The 13,875-nt window shown below is 37.1% G+C and overlaps 1 protein-coding gene across 2 annotated transcripts in view; it reads left to right on the top strand.

The window, feature by feature from the left end:
* FAM83B (family with sequence similarity 83 member B) overlaps positions 1-12,700 on the top strand; it is a 55,145-nt gene extending 42,445 nt beyond the window's left edge. For both annotated transcript variants that reach the window (XM_426203.8, XM_015284902.4), the window contains exons 4-5: positions 1,210-1,334; positions 3,498-12,700. In XM_426203.8, coding sequence (XP_426203.3) covers positions 1,210-1,334; positions 3,498-5,853 — 2,481 coding nt within the window. In that variant the 3' untranslated portion in view covers positions 5,854-12,700. The remainder of the gene's footprint in view (positions 1-1,209; positions 1,335-3,497) is intronic.
* Positions 12,701-13,875: the final 1,175 nt, after the last annotated feature.

The following is a 13,875-nucleotide window of genomic DNA, read 5'->3' as shown; positions in this document are numbered from 1 at the left end:
TTGGTTGTTTGATATTTTCCTGTATCCATATAAAAAGTTTCTGAAATTATTATTAGTACAGTCCTAAAGATATTGTTTAGAATTGTTTTATTTCTAGGAGCTTGCTGAGACAGCCTTGTTTACAATTTGGGAGAAAAGGTGACCACATTTCCATTTTCCATCACAGAAGAATTCTCCAGGAGAATTTACTGAGTTTGCATGACTAAAATGTAAAGCTTATGGATAAGGTTTGGAACTCAAACTCCTTTGAAGTTCGTGCTATCTATTCATGCAGTGATAGCATCTCTGTATTTAGAGATGCAATCGATTCCATGCTGAAAAGTCAATCGAGAAAACTTAGTAGTGATACAGCTGCAAGGAATACAGGCCTCAGGTGGCATCATTTGATAGACCATCACAGAGTGGAATGTCTATGTTTATAGGTAGAGCAGTCTTGTTCAATTAAAATAAGTGATAGTGATGCTTTAAGTGATATTTCTGACTACCTGAGATGTTTGGAAATTAGACGCTGCAAAGATACATTTTCAGTACAAAATCTCTTTCTCTTGTCAGAGACTTCTTGTACCAGAACCTCATTTCTGAGAGTGAATTCTATGGCAAATGGAGAAATTCATTTTTCCATGGACTAGGAAATCTCATCATTCTTTAAGACAAAGGGATGACTTGCCATTTTGCCTCTCCAGGGGACAGGTTTGATCAAAGTTTACTGTCCTGTGGAGCTTAGTGATATGCGACAATTTAACTCTTCTCCTGTACCTCTGATTTCATAGAATCATAGAATCGCCAAGGTTGAAAAAGACCCACAGGATCACCCAGTACAACCATCCACCCATCACCAATACTTCTCACTAAACCATGTCCCTCAACACAACATCCAAACATTCTTTGAACACCTCCAAGGGTCGGTGACTCCACGACCTCCCTGGGCAGCCCATTCCAGTGCCTGACCACTCTTTCAGAGAAGTAGTATTTCCTAACATTCAGCCTGAACCTTCCTTGGCGCAGCTTGACGCCATTCCCTCTAGTCCTATCACTAGTTACACGAGAGAAGAGGCTGACCCCCAGCTCACTACAACCTCCCTTCAAGTAGTTACAGAAAGCAATTAGGTCTCCCCTGAGCCTCCTCTTCTCCAGACTGAATTTCAAAGCCCTGGATGCTAAATGTCAAATATAGTGTATCAATTAAAGTATTTCAATTATGTTTTTCAGAACATGAGAGTACGGACAGTAAAAGGACAAGATTACTATTCTAAAACAGGAGCAAAATTCCATGGAAAAATGGAACAAAAATTTCTTCTGGTTGACTGTAAGAAAGTTGTATATGGTTCTTACAGGTAAGATCTGTCACCGAGGTGCTCATAGATTACCTGTCATCTCAGTACTTCACTTACTGCAAAATAAATATTTTTTTTCCATTTCTAAAAATTCTTCAAGGAATCTCCATGGGCAAATTTGATTACCTTTACTGTAATTTATAAGTTGTCATAGACACTTATTGGAAGCTAACATAATGGATAATATCTTTTGCTTTTTCTGAAGATTTGATGAAAGAAGATAAAAATCCCGATTTATTTTATATTGAGTTATTCTTTCTTAATATTCACTCCAGAAAAGGCTTTCAAAAAATTTCATAAGCTCTTTTCGATACCTTTTCCTTGTGGTAATCTTACAGACCTACTCTGTGTCACTCTGTATTATATCATGGTCAAATTCAGAATTGTCCAAGATAAGTTGGCATAGAATCGTAGAATCTTAGAATTGCTCAAGCTGGAAAAGATCTTAAGGATCATTGAGTCCAACCATGGCCTAACCATACTACCCTAACAACCCTCCACTAAATCATGTTCCTGAGCAGAGTGTCTCTTTATATTTGGATGCGTTTGATTATTCCACTTTCTGTTTGAATTCTAATATATTTTTGCAAAGCAGAAGTCAGAAAAACTTACAGCTTTGCAGAGCTGGAAAAAAGTTAAAGCAGCAACAGTTTTATCTCACAGATTATTTTTCTTATCTTCATGGTTCACTTCTCTCTTTTGGCCTACTGAATTAATTTCTGCCAGCCTAGTGCCTGGGTGCCAGATACCTAGGCACTGATTTTTGTATATTTCCACTACTGTAAACTTTTGAAAATCTGTCTCTTTATTTCCGCTGAGACTCAAGCAGCATCTAATTTAGATTGATGTGTGTAAATGGTAGTGAGATAAGTCAGAAGTTCATAAATGAGTCAGTATAAGGGAGTCCAGAGAGAGTCTGCCTGCTTTGACATCTACACACGTTGTTAGAGTCTGTGAGAATGTGATAGGTTTTCTCATTTCTTCTTGAAAAATAACATGACTTTAAGACCTAGCACAGAGGCTGGAATCGCCAATTTCTGTAGAAATTAAGCTTTCTTTGAAAAAGAATTCAGTGATATATAGCAGGAAAGATGAGTATTTCTGCATTCTTGCTCTCTGAACTCAGTTTAATTTTTTTTACAAATATTACAAAATATACTGTTCTCAGTAAGTGTTTTTGTGAAAATTTAAAAAAAGAGAAAAAAAATATTATGTATCATGATTTTGTTTAAGCTCATCACACTATTCCCCCCAAAAATTCAAAACTAGCAAATAAAATAAAATCAGCAAGCTATTTACGTGAATGCAACAAATCATTTTCCTCACAAACAAGAAATGCAAATAGAACAAGTTCATTGCTTTCATTTAACTTTTTTTTTTCCCAATTATTTTTGGCATTAGATTAGGATCATAGGACAGATTTTTTTTTTTATTTGTTGTAATCTACAAATTACATACTTTCAACACCATGATATTACGCTTACTGAAACATCCTTAATGTAGTTAATGTATTTTATCTCATATTGTTGCTATAAAGTAACCATAGCTTGTTAGATTTAAGCATGGTTCAGCTTTTCTATGCACAATTGAAAGAAAGAAAACTTCCTTCATCAGGATATTGTATGTTGCAATTAATGGAAATGTTAATATTCATCCTCATGTGCATGCTAGAACATGAAACTTTTTGACAATTTTGAGGAGCATCTTTTTGAGAAGATGTTTAGAATAAAGTATATTCAGACCATTCAGACCATACAGTTTCATGTATTATTTCAAATGCAGTTTTTTCAACACATAACCATACGTTACTGTTCTCTGACTCAGGAGGGGATCTGGTTAATTCTGGCTTAGTCTTTGTAGAAGTAATTTTGTACCATTAGGTATTTGTGTTCCAGTATTCTGTACTTGCGAATACCTTTTGCAATATCCACTGTTTATAAGGGTGTTTTAGTTATTTCTGCTCCCACTGAAAGCAGTGGAAGTTTCCCACTGAGTTCAAGTTGTATTAGATCATGTCTTCTAAAAGCAAATTCTGTGAATCCTGCTACCAGTTTATTTATTTACTAAATCCACATTTATTTGATTTTTTTTTTTTTTTCAAGGACCAGTGATATATATTAGTTCAAAAGAACTGTTCCTAATGGTCATTTCTTCTTCTTTCAGCTTTATGTGGTCTTTTGAAAAAACCAACCTCAGTATGGTTCAAGTTATAACAGGACAGCTGGTTGAATCCTTTGATGAAGAGTTCAGGACACTGTATGCCCGTTCTTCTGTTCCTAGTTCATTTGCCCCAGAATTAGTGCGGGTAAACAGCCGCAGGACACTCTGGCATAATGACACATACCAACACTCAGTGTCTTCCTTAGCTTCAGTTTCTAGCCAAAGAAACCTTTTTGGTAGACAAGACAAGATTCACAAGTTAGATCCTGTTTATTTGAAAGCTCGTGGACGATTTGCAGTAAATGAAATAGATAAATTTGGCTTGAGAAATCAATCTTTTAATAAACAACCATTTCATCCAAGTTTTAATATGCAGAATCCAATCCAGCAGTATCAACCTAGTGAAAAAAATGAGCACTGGAAGAGGCATAGTTATGCTGGGGAGAAGCCAGAAAGAACACCTTACCTACTGCTCAACAGAGCTATTAATAGAGCCAGTAATCCATCGAATACTTGGAAAATGCCATCTGATAGCCTTAGTATTGTATCTTCATTACGAGGTGGATATGCAAATAACTACAATACACCCCAACAAAGTTTTGCTGATCAATTTTCACGACCAAAGGTAAATCTTGCAGAGAGAAATTCAATTGTACGGAGGTCTTTTAATGGGACAGATAATCAAATCCGCCATCTGCAGCAAAGGATGCCAACGCTCGAACACACAACAAAATCATTTCTACGTAACTGGCGAATTAAGTCATATTTAAATGACCAATCTGATTATCCAGTAGAGTCTAATGGATCAGCCTTGGGTGACAGATATGATGGTTATGACACAACTGAAAATATTAAAGCTCATGCCCTGTACTCTCATTCTCGCTTACGATCGTCATTAGTGTTTCAGCCAACTTTACCCGAACAACAGGAGGTAAGCAGCTGTGCAAGTTCTTCAAATTCAACTATAATTGGGTCAGAGGGAAGTGCAACACCTAAAGGAACATCTAATCATGCACCAAGTTTGGAAAATGGAACAGATAATACTTCAGAAGAGCTTAGCACAAATGCCTCACCTAAATCAGAGGCACCCAAAAACCACAAAATTCAAATGGCAGAAAACATTAAGCCTATTGTAAATTCAGATGCATTAGGGGACCAATCTGTCTATTTATACACAACGCTCTGTGCAGACAAACATGCAGAAAACATGAAAAATCTTCAAAATGAAAATATGCTTAAAAGAAGAAGTTTTCCCATGTTTAACTCAAAGTCTATATTAGACCCTCATGCCGATAAACACACGTCCAGTTACGTTTACAGCACATTGACTAGGCATAGGCTTAAGCAGCCAGTTAGTCCAAAAATTCCAGAAGATACACTGAAGAACTCTAAAAGTTTGCATAGTATGGCCAACCATTTGCCACAGGAGGAAAGGAATCTCAAAGGAGAGCTGAAGAGCCCAACTGCTACCAAGGCAATCTCTATGGCTGTTCTTGCTGAAGCTATCAAAGAGGAGTCTGGTAAGGACTGCACATCAAAGAAAGAAAGTAAGAATTCCCCAAGTTTTCTAAAGAAAGGATCCCAAAAATTGCGGTCACTTCTTAATCTCACACCAGACAAGAAGGAAATCTTGTCAAAAAACAAAGGTCCTGCCTTTTACAGAATGTGTAGTAGTTCTGACACTTTAGTTTCTGAAGAAGAGAATCAAAAACCAAAGATCTCTGAGAATAAGACGGATTCTTCCCCAAGGAGAAAGAGAAACACATCAAATTCACAAGGTAGCTTGAATAGAAGTAAAGAAGATGTCACTTCGAGTCCATCAAAGTCTCCAAAGTCTCCAAAGTCACCAAAGCCTCAAAAACCTCCATCTGATGAAAGTAATAAAAAGTGTCCTGTCTTGTGCCCCCTTGAAACTAAGTTCATAGAAACTGCAGGAGATGCATCTACCCCAAGATTTAATACAGAACAGATTCAGTATCAAGATGTAAAGGAAATTACCACAAATGCTGCTCCTGAAAGTGCCCCTGTTTGTGCTCTACAAAGAGCAACTTCAATGACACCGCAACTGGCAAGCTCAAAACATCAAGAGGATCTCAGATCTCGTTCAAGTGAAAGACGTGTTTATAGTCGCTTTGAGCCATTCTATAAGATGGAAAATGCTAGTCAACTTGCAGGAAATACACTAAATAGCAGTTCACATCTCTCAGATATGAAAAGCAAGACCTTAGGGAATAACTATGGCAGGAGTAATCACCTGGTCAGCTACAACTCAACTGCTTATCATCCATTTCAGCCTAATGAAAATAAACTGAGAGGATTTATGCAGAAATTTGGGAACTTTCTACACAAAAACAAGTAAAACTTCTGTTACTGTTGTTGAAATACAGCAAGAATAGCAAAGCTGTACATTCCTAACTGGACAAGGCTGATGAACAACTTTTGTAGAACTTACTTAGGTTTCTTCTTGAATGAATGTACATATTTTTACATAATTATCCTAGAATTATTATACTTCAGTCATTACTGAAATTCTGTGTCCAGAAAATGTCTCAAGGGAGTTGTTTATAGTGTTTATATTGTAAGATTACTTTTATACATTTTCTTTGTGAAGAAAGTATGTGCTAGCATATTGTAAGCTTGCCTGTGAGGGAAAAGAAATATGGAGAGTGTTTTTAAACTTCAAATAGTACTGTTTCCAAAGATATTCCCTTTAAAAATAGGATAGCACTAGGAATAGTGGCTTGCATCGTTTCAGAGTTTATGTACATTTTCAAATGATAAACACAGATGTTAATGCACTGCATGTTAATTATCTTTAAATTCATTTTTAAACCCTCTTATAGATTCCATCTTAGTAATAATTTACCCCCTAGCATCATATCGAGCTGTTTAGGCAGCAGATGGATCTTACTTCATTGAATTTTCCATTTAATACGATATTTTCTGAACTATTTGGCACACGTCTTAAAGTGACCTTAATCCAAGCTTTCACAGACTTGTTTACATGGCTAAAATAATGTGAATGTAGGATGAATGTTAAAAAAAAAAGAAACAAAAAAACCCCAACGATTTATAAACAAGGTGCCTTCAAAAGAACTTATAACTGGTTTAAATTTCAGTGAATTAATTCCTTTTGTATAACATGCCAGTATTCTGTAATGTATTCTAAAAATAATTTTTTGTTAGATTTTTCTACTGTTTCCATGAAAAAAAGTGGATTTCCACTTCTCAGGTAAGTCTTGGAGTTTCATATGCAACAGTCGGTTTAAAGTATTGCCAGATTATGTGCAATTCTGCCTTTAATAACCTATTTTTTTTTTATAATAAGGTTGCAAGTACTTAGACCAGGCACGTGAGGGAGGTTGTAAGCTCAACACTGCAATGCTTGAATATTCCATACCCTCTTGCTTTATGTCAGGAGGAGTATCAGAAGGCCAGGAGCAATTAGACATCTAAAAATCGGACTGATGAAAGCCACCACATCAAGCAATATGACACTGCTCATAAAAAATCAATAAAGGGTGATAGCAGTAATTGTTTAACATTAGTGAAGGTATCCAAGCACCTAGCTGCAATCTAAGGGGGTATATCTATGTGTTCATTCAGGCTCTCAGTCATAAGAATTTTCTTGATTTTAAGTGCCTATAGGAGATCAGTACGTACAGAAAAACACAGGGATGTGGCGTTTTTGCAGCATGACATCCGCTTCTCACCTGCAGCTCATAGCCAGAGCATCCACCTGGCTTATGGCCCTCCTTGGTGTGGGCTTTTTCTTTTAGGAGAGCACCCATAGCCATTTAGCTGCAAGATGCTTTGGGACAATCTTGTTCCATTTGAATTCTGAAAAGCTGTTCCACCACACTTTACATAATTACATACTAAGAGGGCTGAAGACAAGAAAGTGGACATTTCTCTGATTATGGCAGTCAGCATTTTAGAAAGGCATACTCACATCCTTGCCTTGCTAGCACTCCTGCCTCTTCTCAGGATGTCTTAGGCATGTTTTGAGAACAACTACTGAGAACCAGTGGGATCATGAAAAATACTTTTTTAGGAAAAACCATACCTGCAGCAGGCACTGGGCAATTCAGCATTTTTGGGATTTAGGCAATTGTAAATTTTCAGCAATAGAAATTTGGATAACTTCATTGCTGAAAGCTTATATATCTTATGCAGGGTCTTCCTGTTTCAGGAGCATGTTTTAGGAGACTGTTTCACTCTTAGATCTAAAAGGTCCTACAGCATTCCATGCCAGAGTCCCACTGTGGAGGTCGTGGCTTTGTCCGTTAAAAATATCAAAAAGGCATTTCATGCACCAGCTCAGTTGAGTTCATTTGTCTGTGCTACCTGTGGTGTTGAGAGATTTTACATGGAAATCTCATCACTAAGAATATGCCCTGGCCCCCATGAACTTGCTGAAGCTATTGACAGTGATTTCAGTGAAGCAGTACAAGCTTTTCATTCAAACTGTTTCTCAGGCAAACTTACTAGGTTGATGCATTATAGTAATTATGGTTTCACTGTGGGGATGGTATTTATTTTTAATGGTCTTGTGTCTCAATCCTCTGCTGAAAGTTTCAGTCTCCCCTTTACCTATGATTTACCTGGGATGGAAAAGACTATGAATCTCTTAATAAACACTGGCCACTTGATCACTCCATGCTAAAATGCCTTAGTATATATGTTTCCTAAATGGCCTGTCAGAAGCAGCCATTTCAGGCCCAGATCCCAAGGCAAGATATATCTCTGCAGTATTATGTGCATATTTTCAACATAGGCACAACATACTTACCCAGTTACCCAGCCAACAGCAGTGCAGCACTACACTTATTTGTAAATCTTACCACATGTTAGCAAGGCAGAATGTTAGGATGGTGCCTGAATTAACTGTACAGCAAAAGAAGTAAGTTAAGGTGCTAGCAGTGCTTATGGTGTGGATAAGTTTAGGGAAGATATTTAGTTTTTCTTCATAAGCTCTGACATACGTTTATATGTAATACTGGATTTGGGAAGGAATTGAGAGAGGGAGAACAAGGGCTGTCTGGCAAGTTTTGAAGTGACAGTTCTTTGCATTTTCTAGTAGAATGTGGGAAACATATTTTGATACACTTAGGAATTTTTTTCTGTATTTTCCAGAGTGGGTTGCTCATTAGAGAGTCCTGAGAAAGCAGGTATTATAATTTACCAAGACACCTATAGAGATATATAGTTCCATTTTGTATTTATACACAGCAGATTAAGTGCCTTCAGTGAAGAGCCTGCTCATATGCTTCATAATACAAAAAATTAATCACAGTAGAATTTTCTTTTTCGTTTCCATGTATCTCCTCAGAGACCCTGCATTGAGGCCTGATCCAAGATTAATTGAACTGAATGAAAATGATCACCCCTGGCCTCAGTGAAAGTTGGATCAGACACATAATGTATTGACGCCACTATTTTAGAGGTGTGACAAAATGCTGCTTGGAAAGCATGTGGCTCTGGCACTGTGGGAGCAGCAGCTCGATGCCCTGCCTACAACTTTAGAGATGAGGGAGCCCTTGGTGGAGCTCCAAGGCAGGTGATGCAAGGACCAGCTGCCTTGTTGTTCCCACTGGAATTGTGTGATATAGGTGGGGAAGCAGTGCTCAGCTGTTTGTGTCTGATTTGCCTCCTGTCTGTGGAGGATCCCACCTGTTCCACAAAATTGTGGAATAGTGTGGGTAAAAAAGTGTGGAAAAAATACATATGCACAGCAAAGTCTGTGTCTTTTTGGAAAGAGGAGTAGAGCTTATATTTCTGAACTTCCTTTTTCCCAAGCTTGTCTTGATCTTTCTGCTCTTCCTAAGGAGATGCACTTTGTTCAGTGTGTCCTAAATGTGCTTTGCACATTGCAGGTTTGTTACACCCTGCACACACCCAATGTACTCCCAGTTTTGTAAGGTTCTGAAGTAATAGGTATTGCCACGCATGACGGTCCTTTGGCCAAATGGCTTGGGAGTTGTGAAACACACAAAAAATGATGTGTCATTTTCACGTTAGATAAAACTCTGTTAGATCCAGATGATCAGAGTTAGACAGTACTGAATGTGTCCCTCAGGAGCACCATGGGCAGCTCAGGGCAGTGCATACAGGAAATACAGACCCCTCATACAGCACGCATTCAATTCGTGTTGTAAATAAATCACCTCAGCATATGATCGTAATACCCAGTGAATTAATTGCTTCACTTCTCCAGCCTTGTAGTAAACAGTTTTTACTGCCTCTCAGGTTGCAAAACATTGGTTATTTTATTAATGAGCTTGCACAGCACTCTATTCATGCTAACGAATATGAACTTTGTGTAAATAAAAATTAAGACAAATTGAATTTCCGGCTGTCTAATTCACAAGGGCAATATTTTTTTGTTAGAAACCTTGACAGAAAGAAAGCTTATCAGGTAATAGATGTTTGTGCATTGATAGGTACAAAAGCAATACCATTCAGAGAAAAAATGTGTTTGATAATTTTTTGGATTTCTGAAATATATAAGGGAATGTTGTGGTTTATAGAAGAAGTAATAAGAAAAATAATCCCAAAATCTGTGACAAGACAATGTAAAAATAAAATTTAAAATGGCTCCACTGTGCTGTATGATAAATTTATCTTTTCTTCATTTGTAGCACTTTTTTCCTTGCTCTTTCCTGACATAAACTGTACAACCACAAGTGGCTGTACAACAGTGTAACGAACATAGATCAGTAAGAACTTATTCCCCAGATCAATATTATACTGCACAGTACAATATTTGTGGTTTGCTGTTGTTTTTTTTTTTTTAACTTTATTTTGATTTAAGCAGTAGAATTAGAACAACATAAGTCTGCAGTAGTTCAATGGTAAATGAGATCTGTTTCTCCAATTTTGTGTTAAATTGCATGAATACATACGCCATTAGCACCCCAGTGATAAGAAAAGTCTGCGCTGCTCAAATGCCATCTTGCCATTTCGTTCTTAATTTCATACAGGTGCTTACAGATGTCTTAGTACCTTTTTGTAGACTATGACATTTTTGTTTCCAACCCTTAAGAAAGACTTTCAGTTAGGTCTCCTTTTTTTTTACATTTGAACACGGTGCCAAAGAAATGTTGCATGTTCTGACAACTGCTTTGAGAAACAGGATGGAAGAAACCATGTTCTTTTGGACAGTGCAGAATAGAGCTACATTGCTCTTAGGTAAAGCTAGTGGTTTGGATATTAATAACATCGACTTCTTAAGTTTTGCTTAACTCACTTCTGGCTTCTAGCAATCTCCTCCAGGTCAGTATTTAAAAGCATTTTTCATATATTGCAATTCTAAAGCAAAAATAAGTCCTGTTTTTGAAAATCTGGGAGGATTTTGGGTCCTATACTACCAAACCAAGGTTTTGTACATCTTGAAAATATCTTTGCATATTTCTGGAAGATCTCTGGACGTCTCTTCAGAAGAAGCCGATGGATTCTGTGAAGACTATGCACCTTTCTCCCATCAGATGTGTTAGGCTAACTAAAAATTTCACGGACAAGCACAAAAAGATTTCTGGTGAGAAAATAAGCATTTCTGATAAGAGGCTCATGATTCATGTTTATTTTGATAGTGTTGCTTCTGTATGTAAATACAGCTGAAAAAAACCTACTTCTTGTCTCTATGAAGTAGAGAACTGATGACAGTCCAAGTATCATTATTATAAAGACTTAGCACGAGTAGCAATATTTCACTGTGTTTGAGAAATGAATGCAACTCATTTATTAGCATTCAAACACAGGACTCTTACTTGTTTGTTGTACATTGTCTGTTCTTGCCTCATTTAGCAATCAGCCTGCTCAAAATGCAGACTGGTTGTCCTCAATTTCCCAAGACCTTGAATAATACCCAGAAAAACCTATCCAGCGAAGCATTAAACACCCACTTAACTTTAAAATAGGAGGATAGTACCAGGCTGGGACCATGCTCTGAGCAACCTGATTTAGCTGTGGATGTCCCTGTTCGTTGCAGGAGAGTTCACAGAATCATAGAATCACAGAATCCTTAGAGTTGGAAGGGACCTCTGAGGTCCATCTAGTCCAATTCCCTCCAATGAAGAGGGACACCACAGCACGATCAGGTTGCCCAGGGCCTTATCCAGCCTCACCTTCAAGGTCTCCAGGGTTGGGGCATCAAACACATCGTTAGGCAACCTGTTCCACTGTCTCACCACTCTCACTGTAAAAGATTTTTTCCTTGTATCTAACCTAAACCTACCTAAAGAGGGTAGTCTTTGAGCTTGAGTTGGAGTAGATGACCTTTAACGTTCCCTTCTAACTCAAATGATTCTATGATTCTATGATAGTTTAAAGCCTCCTGGGATAAAACATTATGCCAGCCATAACTATATGTGTTTTGCTAAATATTGGTGTAAAAATCTCAGTGTAATCCTAGCTGACATATTTTGGGAAACTGCTGAATATATGTGATTTAATTGCTTTTAATGATTTAATTGTTTTCTTTGGGCCATGTCTAATTTTACCCATGTTGACACTGCATTTTGATACTATGTCTGGCATGTTTCTTCAAAATCTCACTTATGCCAGTATGAGAATATTGTTCTTGGTTTCAGGGTCTGGATCGCTTTTCCGAGGGCAGGTTCTATGGATTCCTGCTGATCCATAAGATTTCAAAAGGTCTCATGGAACTGAGTTCAGATTATTAAAAGCACAACAAAGCCAAACAAAAAGGTTTTAGCATATATTTCCACATAGAGCAAAGGAAGCAAGTCAGATCAGAAGATTCATAAAAGTGCAAATTCATAATGTAATTTTTACTGATTGAAACTGGAAGCTGTATTTCAATATTTCAGTCACTGAATAAAATAAAATAAAAAAAGCTGAGGAACACTGATCTAGAGGATGCAAAACAACCGTGAGGAGTGCTACAAACACATAAAACTTGAAATAGGTTTTTCTGAGTAATTTCTGAGGGGAAAGAGAAGGAATTCCATCACGTCGGTTTTAATACTGACAAATTGGTTCCAATACTGACAGCAATTGATTGTGCTGTTCTCATTTAAAATTGATACTTGATATGTAAATCCTTTTTTTCAGATGGAGTTCCCAGATTACATAGCAACTATGTTACGGATATACTGTGTATGTACATATACAAACCGAAAAATGTCTTGAAATAATTTATTGCTTTTATTTTTTACCAAATAAAACATTTCTTTTAAAGCTCAGCTCATTCCTCTGTTCTTGTTTTCACTGGCTCATACTGTTACCAACATTTTTCATTTCAAAATCTAGAGTATCTTTTAAAAAAACATTGACATCAGATATGTTGAGCAGAATGTTGTAAACAGAGGTCTCGAGGCTGCATATGGCAGCATCAGTGTTTGCAAAGCTTCTGCGCCTTGTACGGGACATACATCCCACCTGACCAAAAGAGAAAGGACCAAAGCTGATGTCATTTTAATATAAAAATTCTGGGATAAAATATAAGTACCAATAAGCTAGATCAAGCATTAAACGGACTAAGATCTATTGTGTTAGCATCCCATGTTTACTTGCAAACCCTTTTATTTATTTCCTCTTAACCCCTTCTTGCTCATGATGTCAGGTTCAGTAATCTTTTCTGTTTCCTACTTCCACCTCCACCTTAATTTCCTGTTTCCTATTTACATGAAATATCCTTCAGAAATCTGTATTCCTCACTGCTTGCCTTGTAGAAACTATTGAAAATCACTTCCATCACATTGTTTAAAAGAATTAGCTTCCAGCAGCTTCTCTATGCATGAGTGCATGCTACTACTGAATGGCTAATGACAAATTGATTTTCTGTCATGAATATATGTTTGGTTCCTTCAGAAAACAAGTAGGAACCAGTAACCTTTCTGAAAAGCTTACAATCTGAATGTAGACTTAATGAGGGAAGGAAATGACGAGGAAGAGAGCAAGTGAAAAGTGAACAAATGAAGGTTACCTAGGAGTGAGGAGGTTACTCTGTGCAGAGGGTAGGGTTGTGTTGATGTTTATGCAGGCACATAAATGAATGTATGTGTATGCACAATACTGAGTGTCCAACTTATACAGAAACTCTTACTTACATAGAAACAGAAGTAAAATTCATTTCATTTAATTGAGCTCAAGGCTTTTCTCTGGTCCCACCTGCAATAATTCATTATAATTCGCATTTCTTCTTTCCTTCCTGCTTTTCTCTCTTATGCCCAACCTAACCTTACCCTACCAGCAGCACTCTCAGCAGTATTTAACTAGGGAAACACTGAAAAAAAACCAAAACACTTAATTGTCTAGGGTATATTACTTCAGTTATAAAAGAGATTAAACATTACTCTGTCCATAATGTGCAGTTTCAAGCCTATCAGCCACGGTCTTCACAATTGTTCTTTACGAC

The sequence above is a fragment of the Gallus gallus genome, chromosome 3 (assembly GCF_016699485.2).
Source record: "Gallus gallus isolate bGalGal1 chromosome 3, bGalGal1.mat.broiler.GRCg7b, whole genome shotgun sequence".
NCBI classification, from domain to species: Eukaryota; Metazoa; Chordata; class Aves; order Galliformes; family Phasianidae; genus Gallus; species Gallus gallus.
This window is presented reverse-complemented; position numbering and strand designations above follow the sequence as displayed.